General features: G+C 36.5%; 1 protein-coding gene across 9 annotated transcripts in view; it reads left to right on the top strand.

The window, feature by feature from the left end:
• EPHA6 (EPH receptor A6) overlaps positions 1-17,367 on the top strand; it is a 938,174-nt gene that overhangs the window by 169,108 nt on the left and 751,699 nt on the right. For all 9 annotated transcript variants that reach the window (XM_070455030.1, XM_070455027.1, XM_070455034.1 and 6 more), the window contains one exon: positions 9,766-10,429. In XM_070455030.1, coding sequence (XP_070311131.1) covers positions 9,766-10,429 — 664 coding nt within the window. The remainder of the gene's footprint in view (positions 1-9,765; positions 10,430-17,367) is intronic.

Below are 17,367 nucleotides of genomic sequence, written 5' to 3'. Positions count from 1 at the left end.
TCAGTTACCTTAATACATGCTTCCGGGGGTAGAATATCTTACAAACTGTATCTGCTTTTGTGGCTGGATACAGAGAACTTCTGCCTAATAGTCATCATATGAATCTGTTTCTTTGGATACAGGAGAGAATTATGTGTGATGAATAGAAAAACTTTGTAACTTGGAATGTCTCACTCAGCAAAAGCTTTTAATTAAGCAAAAATCAGTTGTCTTCCAAAGGGTTGCCAGGAAGAACATGTCATAAACCATACAGCTGTTTGTTCTAGGAATGTACATGTTAGATAATGGAACTATGGTACAGTCAGTGTGGTCATAGGAGGAGACAAGAATTACACTTGGAAAGAAGTTGATTATACTCACAGGCTCTTGTAAGGGGGTTGTCAATGCCACAGAGGGCCACAAGGGAAGGAGTGGGTCTTGGTCAAGTGACAGAAGACAGGGGTGATGGGAAAACCTGAGCCAGAGCCTTTTTTAGAGTTTCTGTGGGAAATGCAAGGTGGAACAGAGTAAGCAATTAAGGATTGGCTAGTTTCCTACAGGCTTTGGGCTAGAGAATGGTCTCTAGTGGCCTGGTGCCTGATCCTGGGATGATTTAAGAGAGAAGAAATACTGGCTTGGTGTGTGAGGGTTAGATAAGAAGGTAGTTGGGCCTATAGACTCAGGTTTGGTTGGTTTGTATATGAAAGGTATGCTCTAGGCCCAGAGCTTTTTGCTGTCTCTAAGAACTGGCTAGCCCTGGGAGAGGCCAATAAGACACCAGCAAAACATCATGAAAGGCAGAAAATAAAGTTAGAGGGCCTGGTTCCAGTCATTAGGCCATGCAATTCCTAGGTATTGAATTCTGTATCAGTAACATGAACTTGCAAGTATCAGTCTCACTTTATCAGACTGATGAGGACCATATACATTAACGTTTGTGGGAGAGCTTTGACAGTTTAAATTCAGGATACTACTAGTTGCCCTCAGGAATCCAAGGTGCGCTTGAAGTTTATGAAAGAATGAACACTTTGGTCTACAACTGATTCTTATTTAGCCAAAACCTGTACTCCAAAATGTTTCACAGCTGGAGAATAAGTACATGTGTGTTTGCTTTTGTCTTAAATAGGGGAAAAAACTTTTACCCACTAAATATAAGTAGTATAGGACTGTGCTGCCAAAAATTATATGCATATAGATTAGTGTTAAACATTATTTTTCTATATGCTCTTTTCCCTCTGCTTTATTGAACCTTGTAATTCTTTAAAGTCCAGTTTCTGTCTTGAGCAAACCTGCCAAGCCACCCCTGTTCACAAGTATTGCTGTCTTTTCGACTCTTATTCTATTTACTATATATACTGTTTATTTCTTATATTCAGTTCTGTGCTGTCAGCTATGTTTTCATAATTGTTACTTTAAAATATTACAAGTCCAGTAAGAGCAAGCAGTTCTTGTACCTAATTTCTTCATTCCTGTTCTGGAATTTAATATATACTATAAACTGACTCCCAGATGGTGGAATAGAAGGAAGTGCACTCATCTTCTCCTATGAGAACTCCAAAATTATAACTCACTGCTGAACAACCGTCAACAGGAGAATGTTGGATCCTCAACAAAGATAGCCCACATCCAAGGGCAAAGAAGCAGCTCTGACAAGATGATGGGAGGGGTGAAATCACATTTAGAATCAAGCCCTATACCTGACAGAGATGCTCGGCGGGCTCAAACAAAGCTTGTGTGCACAAGGACCCAAAGACCCCACAGAGACTGAGCCAGAACTGTCTTCTTCAGGGGCAGGGGCTCTGGGTGCAGTAGACCCAGGTATGGCATAAGCCCTCTTGGAGGAGGTCGCCATCAACCCCGCCATAGAGCCCCCAGAACTCACACAGGACTGGGAAACAGACTCTGGGAGGGCACAGACAAAACCCTGTGCGCACCAGGACCCAGGAGGAAGGAGCAGTGACCCCACCAGGGACTAACCCGGACTTGCCTGGGAGTGTCCAGGAGTCTCCGGCAGAGGCATGGGTTGGTGGTGGCTTGCTGCAGGGCTGGGTCGCTGGGTGCAGCAGTGCTTGCATGGCACCTTTTAAAGGAGGTCACCATTATCTTCCTTACCTCCACCATTGTTTGGCCTCAGGTAAAACAACAGGGAGGGAACACAGCCCTGCCCATCAACAGAAAATTGGATTAGAGATTTACTGAACATGGTCCTACCCATCAGAACAAGACCCAGTTTACCCTCAGTCAGTCTCTCCCATCAGGAAGCTTCCATAAGCCTCTTATCCTTCTCCAGCAGAGGGCAGGCAGACTGAAAACCACAATCACAGAAAACTAAACAATTTGATCACAGCCTTGTCTAACTCAATGAAACTATGAGCCATGCCATGTAGGATCACCCAAGACAGCCAGGGTCATGGTGGAGAGTACTGACAAAACGTGGTCCACTGGAGAAGGGAATGGCAAACCACTTCAGTATTCTTGCCTTGAGAACCCCATGAACAGTATGAAAAGGCAAAAAGATATGACACTTTGAAAAATGAACTCCCCAGGTTCATAGGTGCCCTATATGCTACTGGAGATCAGTGGAGAAATAACTCCAGAAAGAATGAAGACATGGAACCAAAGCAAAAACAACATTCAATTGTGGACATGACTGGCGATGGAAGTAAAGTCCAATGCTATAAAGAGCAATATTGCATAGCAACCTGGAGTGTTAGGTCCATGAATCAATGCAAATTGGAGGTGGTCAAACAGGAGACGGCAAGAGTGAGCATCGACATTTTAGGAATCAGCGAACTAAAATGGACTGGAATGGGTGAATTTAACTCAGATGAAAATTGCATCTATTACTGTGGGCAACAATCCCTTAGAAGAAATGGAGTAGTCATCATAGTCAACAAAAGAGTCCGAAATGCAGTATTTGGATGCAGTCTCAAAAATGATAGAATGATCTCTATTTGCTTCCAAGGCAAACCATTCAGTATCACAGTAATCCAAGTCTATGCTGCAACCAGTAATGCTGAAGAAGCTGAAGTTGAACGGTTCTATGAAGCCATACAAGACCTTCTGGAACTAACAACCAAAAACTTCCTTTTAATTATAGGGGACTGGAATGCAAAAGTAGGAAGTCAGGAGATACCTGGAGTAACAGGCAAATCTGGCTTGCAGTACAAAATGAAGCAGATCAAAGGCAATGCCAAAGAATGCTCAAACTACCACACAATTACGCTCATCTCATACACTAGCAAAGTAATGCTCAGAATTCTCCAATCCAGGCTACAACAGTACGTGAACTGTGAACCTCCAGATGTTCAAGCTGGAATTTGAAAATACAGAGGAACCAGAGATCAAATTGCCAATATCTGCTGGATCATCGAAAAAGCAAGAGAGTTCCAAAAAAACATTTATTTCTGCTTTATTGACTATGCCAAAGCCTTTGAATGTGTGAATCACAAAAAACTGTGGGAAATTCTTCAAGAGATTGGAATACCAGACCATCTTACTCGCCTCCTTAGAAATCTGTATGGAGATCAAGAAGCAACAGTTAGAACTGGACATGGAACAATAGGCTGGTTCCAAATTGGAAAGGGAGTATATCAAGGCTGTCTGTTGTTACCCCACTATTTAACTTATATGTAGAGTACATCATGTGACATGCTGGGCTGATTGAAGCACAAGCTGGAATCAAGATTGCTGGCAGAAATATCAATAACCTATGATGTGCAGCTATACCCCGCCCTTAGGGCAGAAAAAGAAGAACTAAAGAGCCACTTGATGAAAATGAAAGAGGGGAGTGAAAAAGTTGGCTTAAATCTCAGCATTCAGAAAACTAAGATCATGGCATCCGGTCCCATCACTTCTTGGCAAACAGATGGGGAAACAATGGAAACAGTGACAGACTTTATTTTGGGAGAGGGGTCTCAAAAATCCCTGCAGATGGTGACTGCAGCCATGAAATTAAAAGACGCTTGCTCCTTGGAGGAAAAGCTATAACAAATTTAGACAGCATATTAAAAAGCAGAGACATTACTTTGCTGACAAAGGTCCATCGAGCCAAAGCTATAGTTTATCCAGTAGTCATGTATGGATGTAAGAGTTGGATTGTAACGAAAGCTGAGCGCTGAAGAATTGATGCTTTTGAACTGTGGTGTTGGAGAAGACTCTAGAGAGTCCCTTGAACTGCAAAGAGATCCAACCAGTCCATCCTAAAGGAAATCAGTCCTGAATATTCTTGGGAAGGACTGATGCTGAAGCTGAAACTCCAATAGTTTGGCTACCTGATGCGAAGAACTGACTCATTTGAAGAGACCCTGATACTGGGAAAGATTGAAGGCAGGAGGAGAAGGGGATGACAGAGGATGAGATGGTTGGGTGGCATCACCGACTCAATGGACATGAGTTTGGGTAAACTCTGGGAGCTGTTGATGAACAGGGAGGCCTGGCATGCTGCAGTCCATGGGGTTACAAATAGTTGGACACTACTGAGTGACTGAACTGAACTGAATTTATTAACCTAGGATCTGTAGGACCCGTGGAGAACTTTATGAGGCAGAAGAGTTTTTGAGGCACATGTTTACATTGACTACCCAGTAATGAAGCAGAACATAAAAGTTTGTATGATATATTTAACTCTTTTATATTAAAGAGTAATTACAGTGCTTTTTACTCCAAATTGGGATTTTTAACCATTTTATTAATTGAATTAGAGTTAATTTATAGTGTTGTATAACTCATATATGTGCTTGCATGAAGCACTTTGTGATATGGGATTTACCTGGAGTTAGGCAAGGTAATAGAAATGGGGTTGACTAAGCCTAGGAGTTGGCTCTGGATGGACTTCCATATGCTAGCCTGAAATTCTGAGAAGTCTAAATATTTTAAATTTGAACCTAACCTTCTAATATCTTTCTAAAATATGCAAATAAAGCACGCTTAGAGTTTGATCTTATTTGAAGAGTGAGTTATCATTTTAAAATATTTAGAAATTTGTTATGTGAGCCCTCATACCACCATTCTTTCCTTGGTTCTTACATTTTTAGAGGCCCTATTTATTTTAATACTTGGAAATTATAACTGAAAGTTATATAACTATATAAATAGAAACAACGCTTTTTGTAATACAGTATTTCCAAAGGATACATTGTGATTTAAATATGATACCGTTTATATATATATAACAATGATAATATAGTTTTATTTATTTTTTAGCACTTTAGATCTTATACCAACCTTGAGTTTATTCATGTTCTTATTTTGATCATATTCAAATTTAAAAATATAATTTAAATTACTTTCAGTATTTTTGTATAAGAAGAAATTTAGCAGTTGATCACTTTTGGCTGTTTTGATAACTGAATCTTGTTCTAATCTCTTTTTCTTTCTTTTTAATTGATTTCTTTTTCTTTAATTAAAGAGAAAATGCAGTTGTTTTTCAGACATCATAAATTTATCATAGAAAATGATGTCCCATTTTGTTAAGCATCGTCATGCAGTGCTTTGGAAAGAACCACATTTCTCATTGTTTACATGCATTTTGCTATTTCCTTATCCCTTGGTTCAGATTAGTTCTGATTCAGTGTATGAATGTCATATTCTTCTCATTCCTGAGCTTTCTTTCCATCTGAACATTTTTTCCAAACCCAGCATATTTTAAAATAAAGATATGTGATAATTTCAGAATTTTTTCTCTTTATGATCCTTTGGACTGTAGCCCGCCAGGCTCCTTTGTCCATGGGACTGTCCCAGCATGCATACTGGAGTGGGTTGCCATGCCCTCTTCCAGGGGATCTTCCTGACCCAGAGATCGCATCCTCATCTCCTGCATCTCCTGCATTGGTAGGCAGGTTCCTTACTGCTGGTGCCTCCTGGGAAGCCCAATGATTTCAGAATGTTTTTGTTACAGATACAGTTTTTCACATGTTAGTTAGTCTCCTATTTTAGGAGAATTGATTGAGAGCATGGTTAATACTTTTTATTAATAGGAAGGGGTGTAGTCTGAAGGTGTTAAAATGTAGTTATTCAAACAGAGAGTATTGACTGTAGCTCTCTGTGCTTCTAGGGTGGAGCATACAGTGTGTGTGTTTCTGCTCAGCCATGTCTGACTCTTTGCGACCCTATGGACTGGAATCCTCATGCAAGAACACTGGTGTGGGTTGCCATTTCCTACTCCTGGGCATCTTCCCCACCCAGGGATTGAACCTGTGTCTCGTGTGCCTTCTGCATTGGCAGGAGGATCCTTTACCACTGTGCCAAATTACATACATTCCTTGTGAAAAAAAATCAATTTTTATTAGAGATTTGTCTAAAATAAGAATGATCACTGAATAAGTACTTTAGAATCTCCTCAATGGTTAAATTTCAAACTCTTATTTTGATAGTTTTTCCTCAGGCTTTATTATTTGTATCTTGTATTACTATTTATATTCTTAATGGTTAGCTTACCATATTAAATAAGCTTTAATAGTGCTGGTTTGCCTTTAAATTTAAGTGTTTAAAAGTCATATAACACTTGTAATATGCTAGGATGAAAGACAGATAGATAATTTCATGTGCCTCTTTGAGATATTGGGTCACCACTGATAAGCCATGGGTGTATTTTGCAAAAATTATATCCACACTTCAAAAGGAACTCATTGTTTCTGGAAAATACCTCCTGAATTTCAAGCAAGCAAAATTACAAATGAAATTTTAGATACAGAATTGTTTTTAAGTTTGCTTGGTTGATAAAATAAATAGTTTATTTGTGAAATTTTAAAGTAGAAAGTATATGATGTAACAGCCCAGTAGACTGGGAAAAGTGGCTATTCTGTTAGAAACTATACTAATTGAAATTCCACCAGTCTTGGTTAGATAGCTCTCTACATTCAACAAAAATAAGAAGCTGCAAACTAGATGAGTTAAACAATCATATTGTAAATCATTGAAGTATGGTATCAAGAATAGAACATTTATTCACTAAAGAAAACAGCTTATCATTTCCATTGTACCTTAAGAAAAATGAGAAATTATGATGACTGGTATGTTTTCCCAAAAAGAACGTAAGATTACCAAAATGTGTTTTTGTTTATTGAAATTTGTTGTAAGTTTCATTAAACAAATTATACTTACAATCTAAATTGTAATATAAAAGTATGTGATATTAGATTTATAAATAATGACAATGCCAACTAATTTCAATGTGCTCAAATATTTTTACTGAAACTTAAAGAAAAGGATAAACAAGGTTTTTCTTTTATTTTTTTTTTGACAATCACAATGTATTTTTTAATTTACATTTGATATACTTAAAAACATACTACTTTTTTTTCATTTATTTTTATTAGTTGGAGGCTAATTACTTTACAATATTGTAGTGGTTTTTGTCATACATTGACATGAATCAGCCATGGAGTTAAAAGTATTCCCATCCCGATCCCCCCTCCCACCTCCCTCTCCACCCGATCCCTCTGAGTCTTCCCAGTGCACCAGCCCTGAGCACTTGTCTCATGCATCCAACCTGGGCTGGTGATCTGTTTCACCCTTGATAATATACATGTTTTGGTGCTGTTCTTTCGAAACATCCCACCCTCGCCTTCTCCCACAGAGTCCAAAATTCTGTCTGTACACCTGTGTCTCTTTTTCTGTTTTGCATATAGGGTTATCGTTACCATCTTTCTAAATTCCATATATATGCGTTAGTATATTGTATTGGTCTTTATCTTTCTGGCTTACTTCGCTCTGTATAATGGGCTCCAGTTTCATCCATCTCATTAGAACTGATTCAAATGAATTCTTTTCAATGGCTGAGTAATATTCCATGGTGTATATGTACCACAGCTTCCTTATCCATTCATCTGCTGATGGGCATCTAGGTTGCTTCCATGTCCTGGCTATTATAAGCAGTGCTGCGATGAACATTGGGGTGCACGTGTCTCTTTCAGATCTGGTTTCCTCGGTGTGTATGCCCAGAAGTGGTATTGCTGGGTCATATGGCAGTTCTGTTTCCAGTTTTTTAAGGAATCTCCACACTGTTCTCCATAGCGGCTGTACTAGTTTGCGTTCCCACCAACAGTGTAGGAGGGTTCTCTTTTCTCCACACCTTCTCCAGCATTTATTGCTTGTAGACTTTTGGATAGCAGCCATCCTGACTGGCGTGTAATGGTACCTCATTGTGGTTTTGATTTGCATTTCTCTGATAATGAGTGATGTTGAGCATCTTTTCATGTGTTTTTTAGCCATCTGTATGTCTTCTTTGGAGAAATGTCTGTTTAGTTCTTTGTCCCATTTTTTGATTGGGTCATTTATTTTTCTGGAATTGAGCTGCAGGAGTTGCTTGTATATTTTTAAGATTAATCCTTTGTCTGTTGCTTTGTTTGCTATTATTTTCTCCCAATCTGAGGACTGTCTTTTCACCTTGCTTATATAAGTGGCAGAATTCTTGTATATAAACACAGAAGTGAAGATGATTCAGTGATCTAGCTCAGGGGAAAAACCGAGGTGTTGCCAATTCTTACAAAGGCTTTTTGCACCATTTTTGCCTCTCTGTTAAGTGCCATTCAAACTGTTCCTAGAATGTATCTATACACTCCTGCCTCAGGGATTGGTACTTACTGTTTCCTCTTCACTATCTCACCTCTAAAATGTTACTTATATGTCAGAACCTCAGAAAGGCCTTCTCTGTCCACACTGTAATTGCAAGCCTCTTCCCCCATCTCTCTGTCTTATTTTTTTCCATTATACTTTCTACCATATTGTTCAGTTGAGTAATTTACAATTTTTATTGCCTCTCCTCACCCTAAGTAAGATCCTTTGTTCAGTTTGTTCACTACTGCCATCCTAGTATTCATGTCTCTTTTCTCTCCTGCACTGACAGTTGAGTTCTTTATCACTAGTGCCACCTGGGAAGTCTGTGTACACATTTCCTATCAAAATAGACATGTAAATATTTAATTGAATACTGAAAAACATACTTCAATTTGTGACAAATTGGATATGAAGACAAATGGTTAACTGGAGTGCATTTATCATTGGTCTAGTTATTTGATTACATAGTACATGCTATTTTAGGTTGATTATAGGGTACTAGTGGAGAAGGAAATGGTTACCCACTTCAGTATTCTTGTCTGAAAAATCCCACATACAGAGGCGCCTGGTGGTCTACAGTCCAGGGGGTTGCAGGGAGTAGGATACGAGTGAGCAACTGAGCGTAGAGTACTAGAAACCATTTAAAGTTCTTTACATATATTAATTAGTCCTTCACAACAAACCTCTGAAACAGGTACTATATGATAAGCTTCATTCTATAGTGGAGGAGAAAAGTGAAAATGAAAATGTTAGCCATTAACTCAGTCATGTCTGGCTCTTTGTGACCCCATGAACTGTAGCCTACCATGCTCCTCTGTCCATAGAAATTCTCCAGTTAAGAATACTAGAGTGGATGGCCATTCCCTTTTTCAGGGGATCTTCCCAACCCAGGATTCAAACTAGGGTCTCCTGCGTTACAGGCTGATTCTTTACCATCTGAGCCACCAGTGAAGTTAGAGGAAGTTAGAAGTTAGAGGATAAATAAAGTGTCCCTCGATGTTGCAACTAACATGTAAGAAGGTAAGATTCATACTAGGACAGCTGGTATGTTCAGAACCCATTCTGAGATGAAAGTCTCCTTGTTGAAATCCTGCACACTGTTGCTTTGCTTCACTTGTGTCCTTTTTATTCTTTTTTCTTTCAGTAAAACAGAAAATGTTGAAGGTAATCATAGATGTTTAACCACTGTGGTTTTATAATCATTTATTTTTTTTTTCTCTTTTGCAGTGGGATGCCATTACTGAAATGGATGAACACAACAGGCCCATTCACACATACCAGGTATGCAATGTGATGGAGCCAAACCAAAACAACTGGCTTCGTACAAACTGGATCTCTCGTGATGCAGCTCAGAAAATTTATGTGGAAATGAAGTTCACACTGAGGGATTGTAACAGCATCCCGTGGGTCTTGGGGACTTGCAAAGAAACGTTTAATCTATATTATGTGGAATCAGATGAGTCCCATGGAATTAAATTCAAGCCAAGCCAGTATACAAAGATTGATACAATTGCTGCTGATGAAAGTTTTACCCAGATGGATTTGGGTGATCGCATCCTCAAACTCAACACTGAGATTCGTGAGCTGGGGCCTATAGAAAGGAAAGGATTTTATCTGGCTTTTCAAGACATCGGGGCATGCATTGCCCTAGTTTCCGTCCGTGTTTTCTACAAAAAATGCCCCTTTACCGTTCGTAACCTGGCCGTGTTTCCAGACACTATCCCAAGGGTTGATTCTTCCTCCCTGGTTGAAGTAAGGGGCTCCTGTGTGAAGAGTGCAGAAGAGCGTGACACTCCTAAGCTCTATTGTGGAGCTGATGGAGATTGGCTGGTTCCTCTTGGAAGATGTATCTGCAGTACAGGGTATGAAGAAATCGAAGGTTCTTGCCACGGTAAGAAAAGCACATTTAAATAATTATTCATGCACTCAAATGATGGCTTTTTTCAACATACATATATTTACTTTCAGTTAATACATTTTTGATTATTATTCCTGGAAGAATTAATTGTGCAAGAAATGAACTCATATTAACTGTAAGATAATTTCTGATTTTTTTCCCACCTAGGAATAGTGTATGAAAATGTTGAATAAGTTATATACAATGACAAATGTTCTTCCATTCTGTCTTCCGTAGCGTAGTTGCTGTAGGAATTGTGTGTTCACTTAATTTTTATGAAGGAAACAACATCAATAGCAGCAACAAAAAGCAGAAGGGATTCAAAGCAGGCATTTGCTTAACTTTAATGTTTTGGTGGTTTGTAGAGAATATGACAGTTTGAAAAGAATTCTTTCATGTTGAGTTGTAATAGTTGAGTAGTACCAAGATAAGCTGAAATTCTATTTAAATAAGTGAGGAATTCATATGTATGCATATGAATAAAATATGCATTTTTCAACATACAAGATAGTTTATAGGAATGTTATATGTTTTGAGATTGAGTACTGAGTATATCAGAGCTTAATTTATCCTTTGCTACTATTAAATGTAACTTCCTACCATATAACACATTATTTTTTGTTTGTGGGTTTAGATAGCAGTATTTGTGCAAAATCTAATTGTTAGGAAGTTTTAACACAATGAAATGCTGATTAAGTTTAAAACCATACCTTTTATGTTTTATGATAATGACATATCTGTAATTTTAAACATGAAAAGTTTTTGTGTGAATCATTTTATGAAGGCTTATTAATCTAATAAATATATATATATGCTTAAAATTTTGTGCATGGTGCCTGGTAAAGATGAATCATATCCATTACATTTGGATATAGGACTCATAATCAAAACATAAATAAAGAAATGAAAGTAATGTTTGGTAAATAATAGCATAGAAGATATTTTTCCTCTCAATGATAAATTATTTAAGGTTTTTTTTTTTCTGTAGCATCAATCATATTGAATTTTCTGACTTTTTGGTGATGTTATGTTCCTATCCATTAAAAAGGATGAAAATAAATAAAGAAAACATTCGTTTCTATATAGGGCCATATGTGAATTTTTTAATGTTTTATCTATTTATAAAACACGAGTTCTAGAATGCTGAAAAAGTTCACTAAATCCATCATTGATAACTATGTTAGGTCATTTGAAAATACTGTTTGCATGTAGTGTATTTTTATAAAGTATGAGCCAACTTTTCTTCACTATCTAGACATTAAAATATATTTCATTGAAGCTTTATATATAATTAATTCAATTTTTTCTTATATAGCAAGGATTTAGAATGAAACAAAAATTTGTTGGAAATGAATCTTTTAAGAGGCACTGTAAAAAAAATTATACATTGGAAAATAGCACTAAAGAAAAATTCATATACATGGATCAATTTTTAATGAGATTAAGAAGGCAATAATAGCCAAGGATAAAACATATTGCATATGCATATAATAACAATGTAAGGTTATCATACTTTGTCTTAGGTAGAAGCTGAGTATTGGTAAAAATAATAAAGTTTTAAATTATTTAAAGAATAGCTATCTATGGATTGAAATTATTATTATTAAGTATACTTTATGGTGTTGATCACAGAATTAAAAGTAGTGACAGTTATTGATGACTAGATGTTTTTTCTTTAATATGTTTGCTCTGTGAAATTTCCATCTTGCTTGCATGCTTTAAAATTCCTTCACTTTTGAGCTGGGTGGCTAGATTGGGATTCCTTTGTGAGTTCTTTTTCCCTTTCTGGTACTGCATAAATTTAGTACAATGAATATACACAGCTTTGATAATCACCAAAAAATGGGAATGGAAAGAAGCAATGGCTTAGGACCAACTAAAGGTGAAACTCAGGCTATCATTTCTGGTTAACCTTCTCCAGTATACCATTTGTTTGAAACTAACAAACTAATAAGCAGACTCTGCTTATTCGTAACACAAATACTGAGGTGGGTTCATCAGGAAGTCAAATGGCTTGCAGGCTGAGGGGCCACACAGCTTTGCTAATATTCATATGGCTGAGCCAGGTTTTGGGTGAATATTCATTAAAACAAATTGTTTTTGGCTAAAAAAATAAATAAATAAAAATAAAATTCCTTCACTTTTGAGCAAAGATGATTTTGGACAAGTGGTAATTATCGGCTTATTTAGCACTACTGCTTGACTCATTCATTTTTATGGCTTATAATCTTTATTGTAATTTATTTGATTGCAGAAATGAGTGGGTACAGTCCAAATGCTCATCATCTTCTTGTAACAATGGGAGAAATTGGAATATTATGCTTGGATTCTAAATCTGCTGCTTACTAACTTCCTTGTCCATAAATAAATTAGTGGTTATAATCAGTGATAAAGTATATGAAAAACTATTAAAAAAAAACACATTTGCCTGGTTTCAGTTGAATATAATGAATTGCTATTTATAAATACAAAGTTGATGTTGGACTTCATTTTTAGAGAAAGTATATTATACTACCAACAGTTTCCATTTTAGAGTATTTATTTGTGTTCTTGATGCTTCATGTTGACCCTTTCTATCCTCTGATAATAAATTTTTATTGATTCCATTGCTCTCTACAAACAACTTATCTCAACCAAATCTCATAATTATGTATAACCTAAATGGCATATTAATTGGAATATACATGAATAAAATATAGCTCAGATAATAATGTGACTATATGCTTATATATATATAATGGGAAAAGAAAGAACAGTATTTCTGTGTCATTTTCTTTTGTTCTGGCTTATTCTGTTAGAACATTATCTTAGCTATTAACATTTTGAATATCTGATGATCTGTTAATAATTTTGATTTGTAATAGAGATAAATATAGAGTTGTATGTTTCAATGATCTATTGCTATTGAGGTAAAATAACCCCAAACTTAATAACTTAAAGCCACAGTGATTTATGACCTCTCAGGTCTCATATGTGGGTAATTCTTTTGCTTATTATAAACAGAGGTCACTCATGTAACTGAATTCAGCTGGGAGTGTGACAGGGATTGGAATGTATAAGATGATCCCTGATATTCTAGGGCCTCTCTTTATATGTCCTCATTCATTAAAGAGTTTGACTCAAAAATTTTTAGAGTATAGTGGTTGACTGACGAGGGAGTTTTTCACATGACTAGGTATAAAGTGAGTTTACAAGGGGACCGCAAAGGGCTGAATAACTGGAAGTATGTTTATAGGAAGCTGCAAGTCTAAGTATACTGCAGTCTTCTCTCTTAATTCTCATGACTAATGCCCCTCTTTCATGCTCAAAGGCTCACATCCTCCCAAAGATCTATTCCATTATGACATTGTGTTGAAGTCCAGAAGAGCTTCATTGGAATCACTTATGGATGTGAATGAAGCTTCCCAGCTAAAGCTGTCCTTGATCTGGAGAACTAAAAATTATACAAGACGCCATTGTTCCTCATGTGTACGACACACATGGGCAGGAATAGAATAATTGTAAAAGATTCTCATGTCCCTAAAAGCAGGGGATGTAGCAGTCACTGGTTCATTGTGATTTAAGAAGGCCACGCCTTTAAAATGGCTTCATTCACATGTCTGATGCTTCATCTAGGATGCTGTAAAGTCACTTATTGTGTAAATCCTGATAGCACTTTTAATATATTTCATTTTAGAAAAATATCCTGTGTTTTTTCTTTCTCTTTCATTGAAAGTAGTTGGTCATCATTGCCTTTCAAGGGGCTTCACAGTTTGGTCATATCCTGTTATTTTCTGACTTTGGCAAGTTCTGTCTCCTGTTCTGTTTTTGTTACTTTTGAATAATCTATGTATTTTTCCTGTCTCTCGCTTTTTTTCATATTTTATCTAACTGCTTGCATCCCTTTCTTCTTCCTTTTCTGTGGTGGATTTTTATTCATCCTTCAAGGTCTAACACAGATATCATATATTTGGATCTTCACAAAGTTAATGTCTTTGTCATCTGTGCTATAATTTGTACTAATTATGTGCCTATTTTACCAGGCCTGTCAGATAAAAGAGATATATTTAAAATCATTCTTTAATAAAGAGTAAGAATTTTGTTGATGTCAATGATTAGTAGAACCAGGTTGTACTCAACAGTTAAAGGTAGAAGTCGTTGGTATACCGACAACATGCTGTTTCTTCTTATTTCTGTGAGACAGAAACTTTTCTTCAGGAAGGGCTGTGATATTTCAGATATGGAAAGCCATTGAAAATATGGTTGTCCTTCATTTTATGAATCATGATTCTAAGGTGTAGAGAACAGAATTTTATTCCCTGGGGTGACTCAGTAAATAATACTAGATTTATAACTAAAGCCTTGATAATTCTCAATCTGGTCTTTATGTGTTTTCTCCCCCTCACTTCCTCCCTCCCCTCTCCCCCTTCCTTTTATTTCCTCACTCAAAGCACTTATGCTCTTATTATGATGCCTTAACTTTTCCTGCCTGCCACAGTGCAGAGGAGGCCCCAGTTGCTCATCATTAATTAGGCCTTTTTTGCTCCGTTTGTTTTGTGGAGTCTGATACGGGCACTATTAGAACAGTGTCTATATGCTGCTGAGAATAATGGAAAAATACAGATTTATCTGGAACTTTGTTGTTAGAGATAATAAATAGGAAAAATTACAGTGAGGTTTTAGGAATAATCATTACTTATTTAAATACATTTGAGAACTCTTGGCCTACTATGTAATAAAGGTACAGAGGAGCCTGGCAGGCTAAAGTCTGTAGGATCACAACCAGTCGGACACAACTGAAGCGACTTAGCCCACGAGCACACATTTTGTCCTAAAAGTTATACTACTAAGTGTTTCCAACTGTGATTCCTTTCTCTGTAATGTTGTTAATATCCAGCTAGATCCAAATTCTAGAAGCACTAAAGAAAGAAGCACTTTTTAAAAAATTAATTACTGTATTTTAATTGGAGGAAAATTACCTTACAATATCATGGTGCTTTTTGTCATACATCTACATGAATCGGCCACAGGAATATGTGTGTCCTCCCGCCCTGAACACCCCTCTCACCTCCCTCTCTCTATCCCTCCGAGTTGTCCCAGAGCACCTGCTTTTGTTGCCCTGCTTCATGCATGGAACTTGCACTGGTTATCCGTTTTGCCTATGGTGATGCCCATGTCTCAGTGCTATTTTCTCAAATCCTCCCACCCTTGCCTTCTCCCACTGAGTCAAAAAGTCGTTCTTTACATCTGTGTCTCATTTGCTGCCCTGCATGTAGGATCGTCAGTGTTTCAATAAGGTTTAAATAGACATAAACATTATATTAAGCAGATATGCTAAAATTTGAAACCAAGCACAATAATTTGGGTTACTCTGCATTATAGGTAGTATTTTATAGTTGACTCTGATATCTCTATTTTTCATAACTTTTTATTTTGTTTCATACGTTCATAATTAAAATTGTCATCTTTGGACATACTGATGTTACAGATTTAATTTTTTTAATTGTCTTAATTTATTCTACTAAAGGCTTGAATAAAAAGTAGCATTGATTCATAAAGCATTGATTCACATCAAATAGTCTTTCACTTCATATAACTAAGACTATCTTAACACTATGAAAGAAAATTGGAAACAACATACAAAATTGAACAATTTTTGTTGAGGTCTGAGTTCTGAAATGACATGAATCCCTAATAAACTCCTCTTGGATATTAATTTAGGATAAATCTCATTTAGGTAGTGGCACTTGTACTTGCAAATATTGTTTGGGGTTTGGTACTTTAGACATGTTTTGAATATATATGTATATTTATTGCAAAGATACCTTCTTTAAGCTTTTAAATACCACATGAGCTAATTTAACAAAATAGCATCTGACTGTGAAAATTAAAGTTCTAAAACATTGTATCTTATAACTTTTCCTAGAAACATGCTTTTATTTATTTCCCCTCTAGTGCTGCTTTAAGATTCTAGAGGAAAGGACGGTGGCAATTCTTGGACCATTGCATTATTGTTTACCGAGGTGAATGGGATATGCAGGGCCTCTGGTGACATAGCTATTGATTTGATCTCCTGAAGAGTGGTGTTATTAAGGTTTCAAGACTTTGTCCTCTCTTGCAGTTCAGAAGCATTTATGCTCTGTGTTTTCTGTCTAATCATGTTATCAGAGATGATTTGGAAGCAGAGAGCATAAAGAAATTTTGAAACACAAGGACTTTCTGGCATTAAATAAGGTGGTTTGAGAATGTGATGAAAAGCTGAAAGGTGAGATTGGGATCAGAAAATGGGGCCGACTTATTGGTCCAAACAGTATTTTCGCTTTCTAAAGGTTATCACAACCTGAATATAAACTCTTACAATATAACCTTTAATTCCAAATAAAGCTGCTTTATTGCATGAAGCAATTCCAGATTATCATCTGGTTTGAGAAAATATGAAATCAAGAGGCTTGGAGGCATCCTAAAATAGAATGTATTTCCAGACGAAACAGAATAAAGTTAAATAACTGTATTGTAGTTTCTTCTTTGTCACAGTTTTTAAAATAGGTTAAAACATAGACTGTCTTGAAATTGATCATTCTTCATAAATTATTTTGACCAAATTTTAACTTCAATTTTAGTCTCTGATTTACTCTGTCAACCTGAAAGCTATAAATCCTATTTCTATAGGAGCTATGCTTAATTAAAAAAATTTTCTGAACACATATGTTTTTAAGACGTGATAAAATTATTCAGTATCCCTGTTTTCCTTCCAAACATGACACATCATGTCACCTTCTGAAATTACTACCTTTCTTGTGAACATTGTCGAGAGTTTCAGTTTTGCCTTTTAAAGAAGCAAAATCCATAGATTCATAAAGTCAGTACTTAGATACACCAAGCTGTATTAACAGATTTTTTTTTCATTTTTTTATTTATCATCTCCTTTCTTCTGGGTTCATTATTCTATTAGT

This window comes from Odocoileus virginianus, chromosome 25 (assembly GCF_023699985.2).
Source record: "Odocoileus virginianus isolate 20LAN1187 ecotype Illinois chromosome 25, Ovbor_1.2, whole genome shotgun sequence".
Taxonomy (NCBI): domain Eukaryota; kingdom Metazoa; phylum Chordata; class Mammalia; order Artiodactyla; family Cervidae; genus Odocoileus; species Odocoileus virginianus.
Note: the sequence above shows the minus strand (reverse complement) of the source record. Positions and strands in the feature narration are given on the sequence as shown.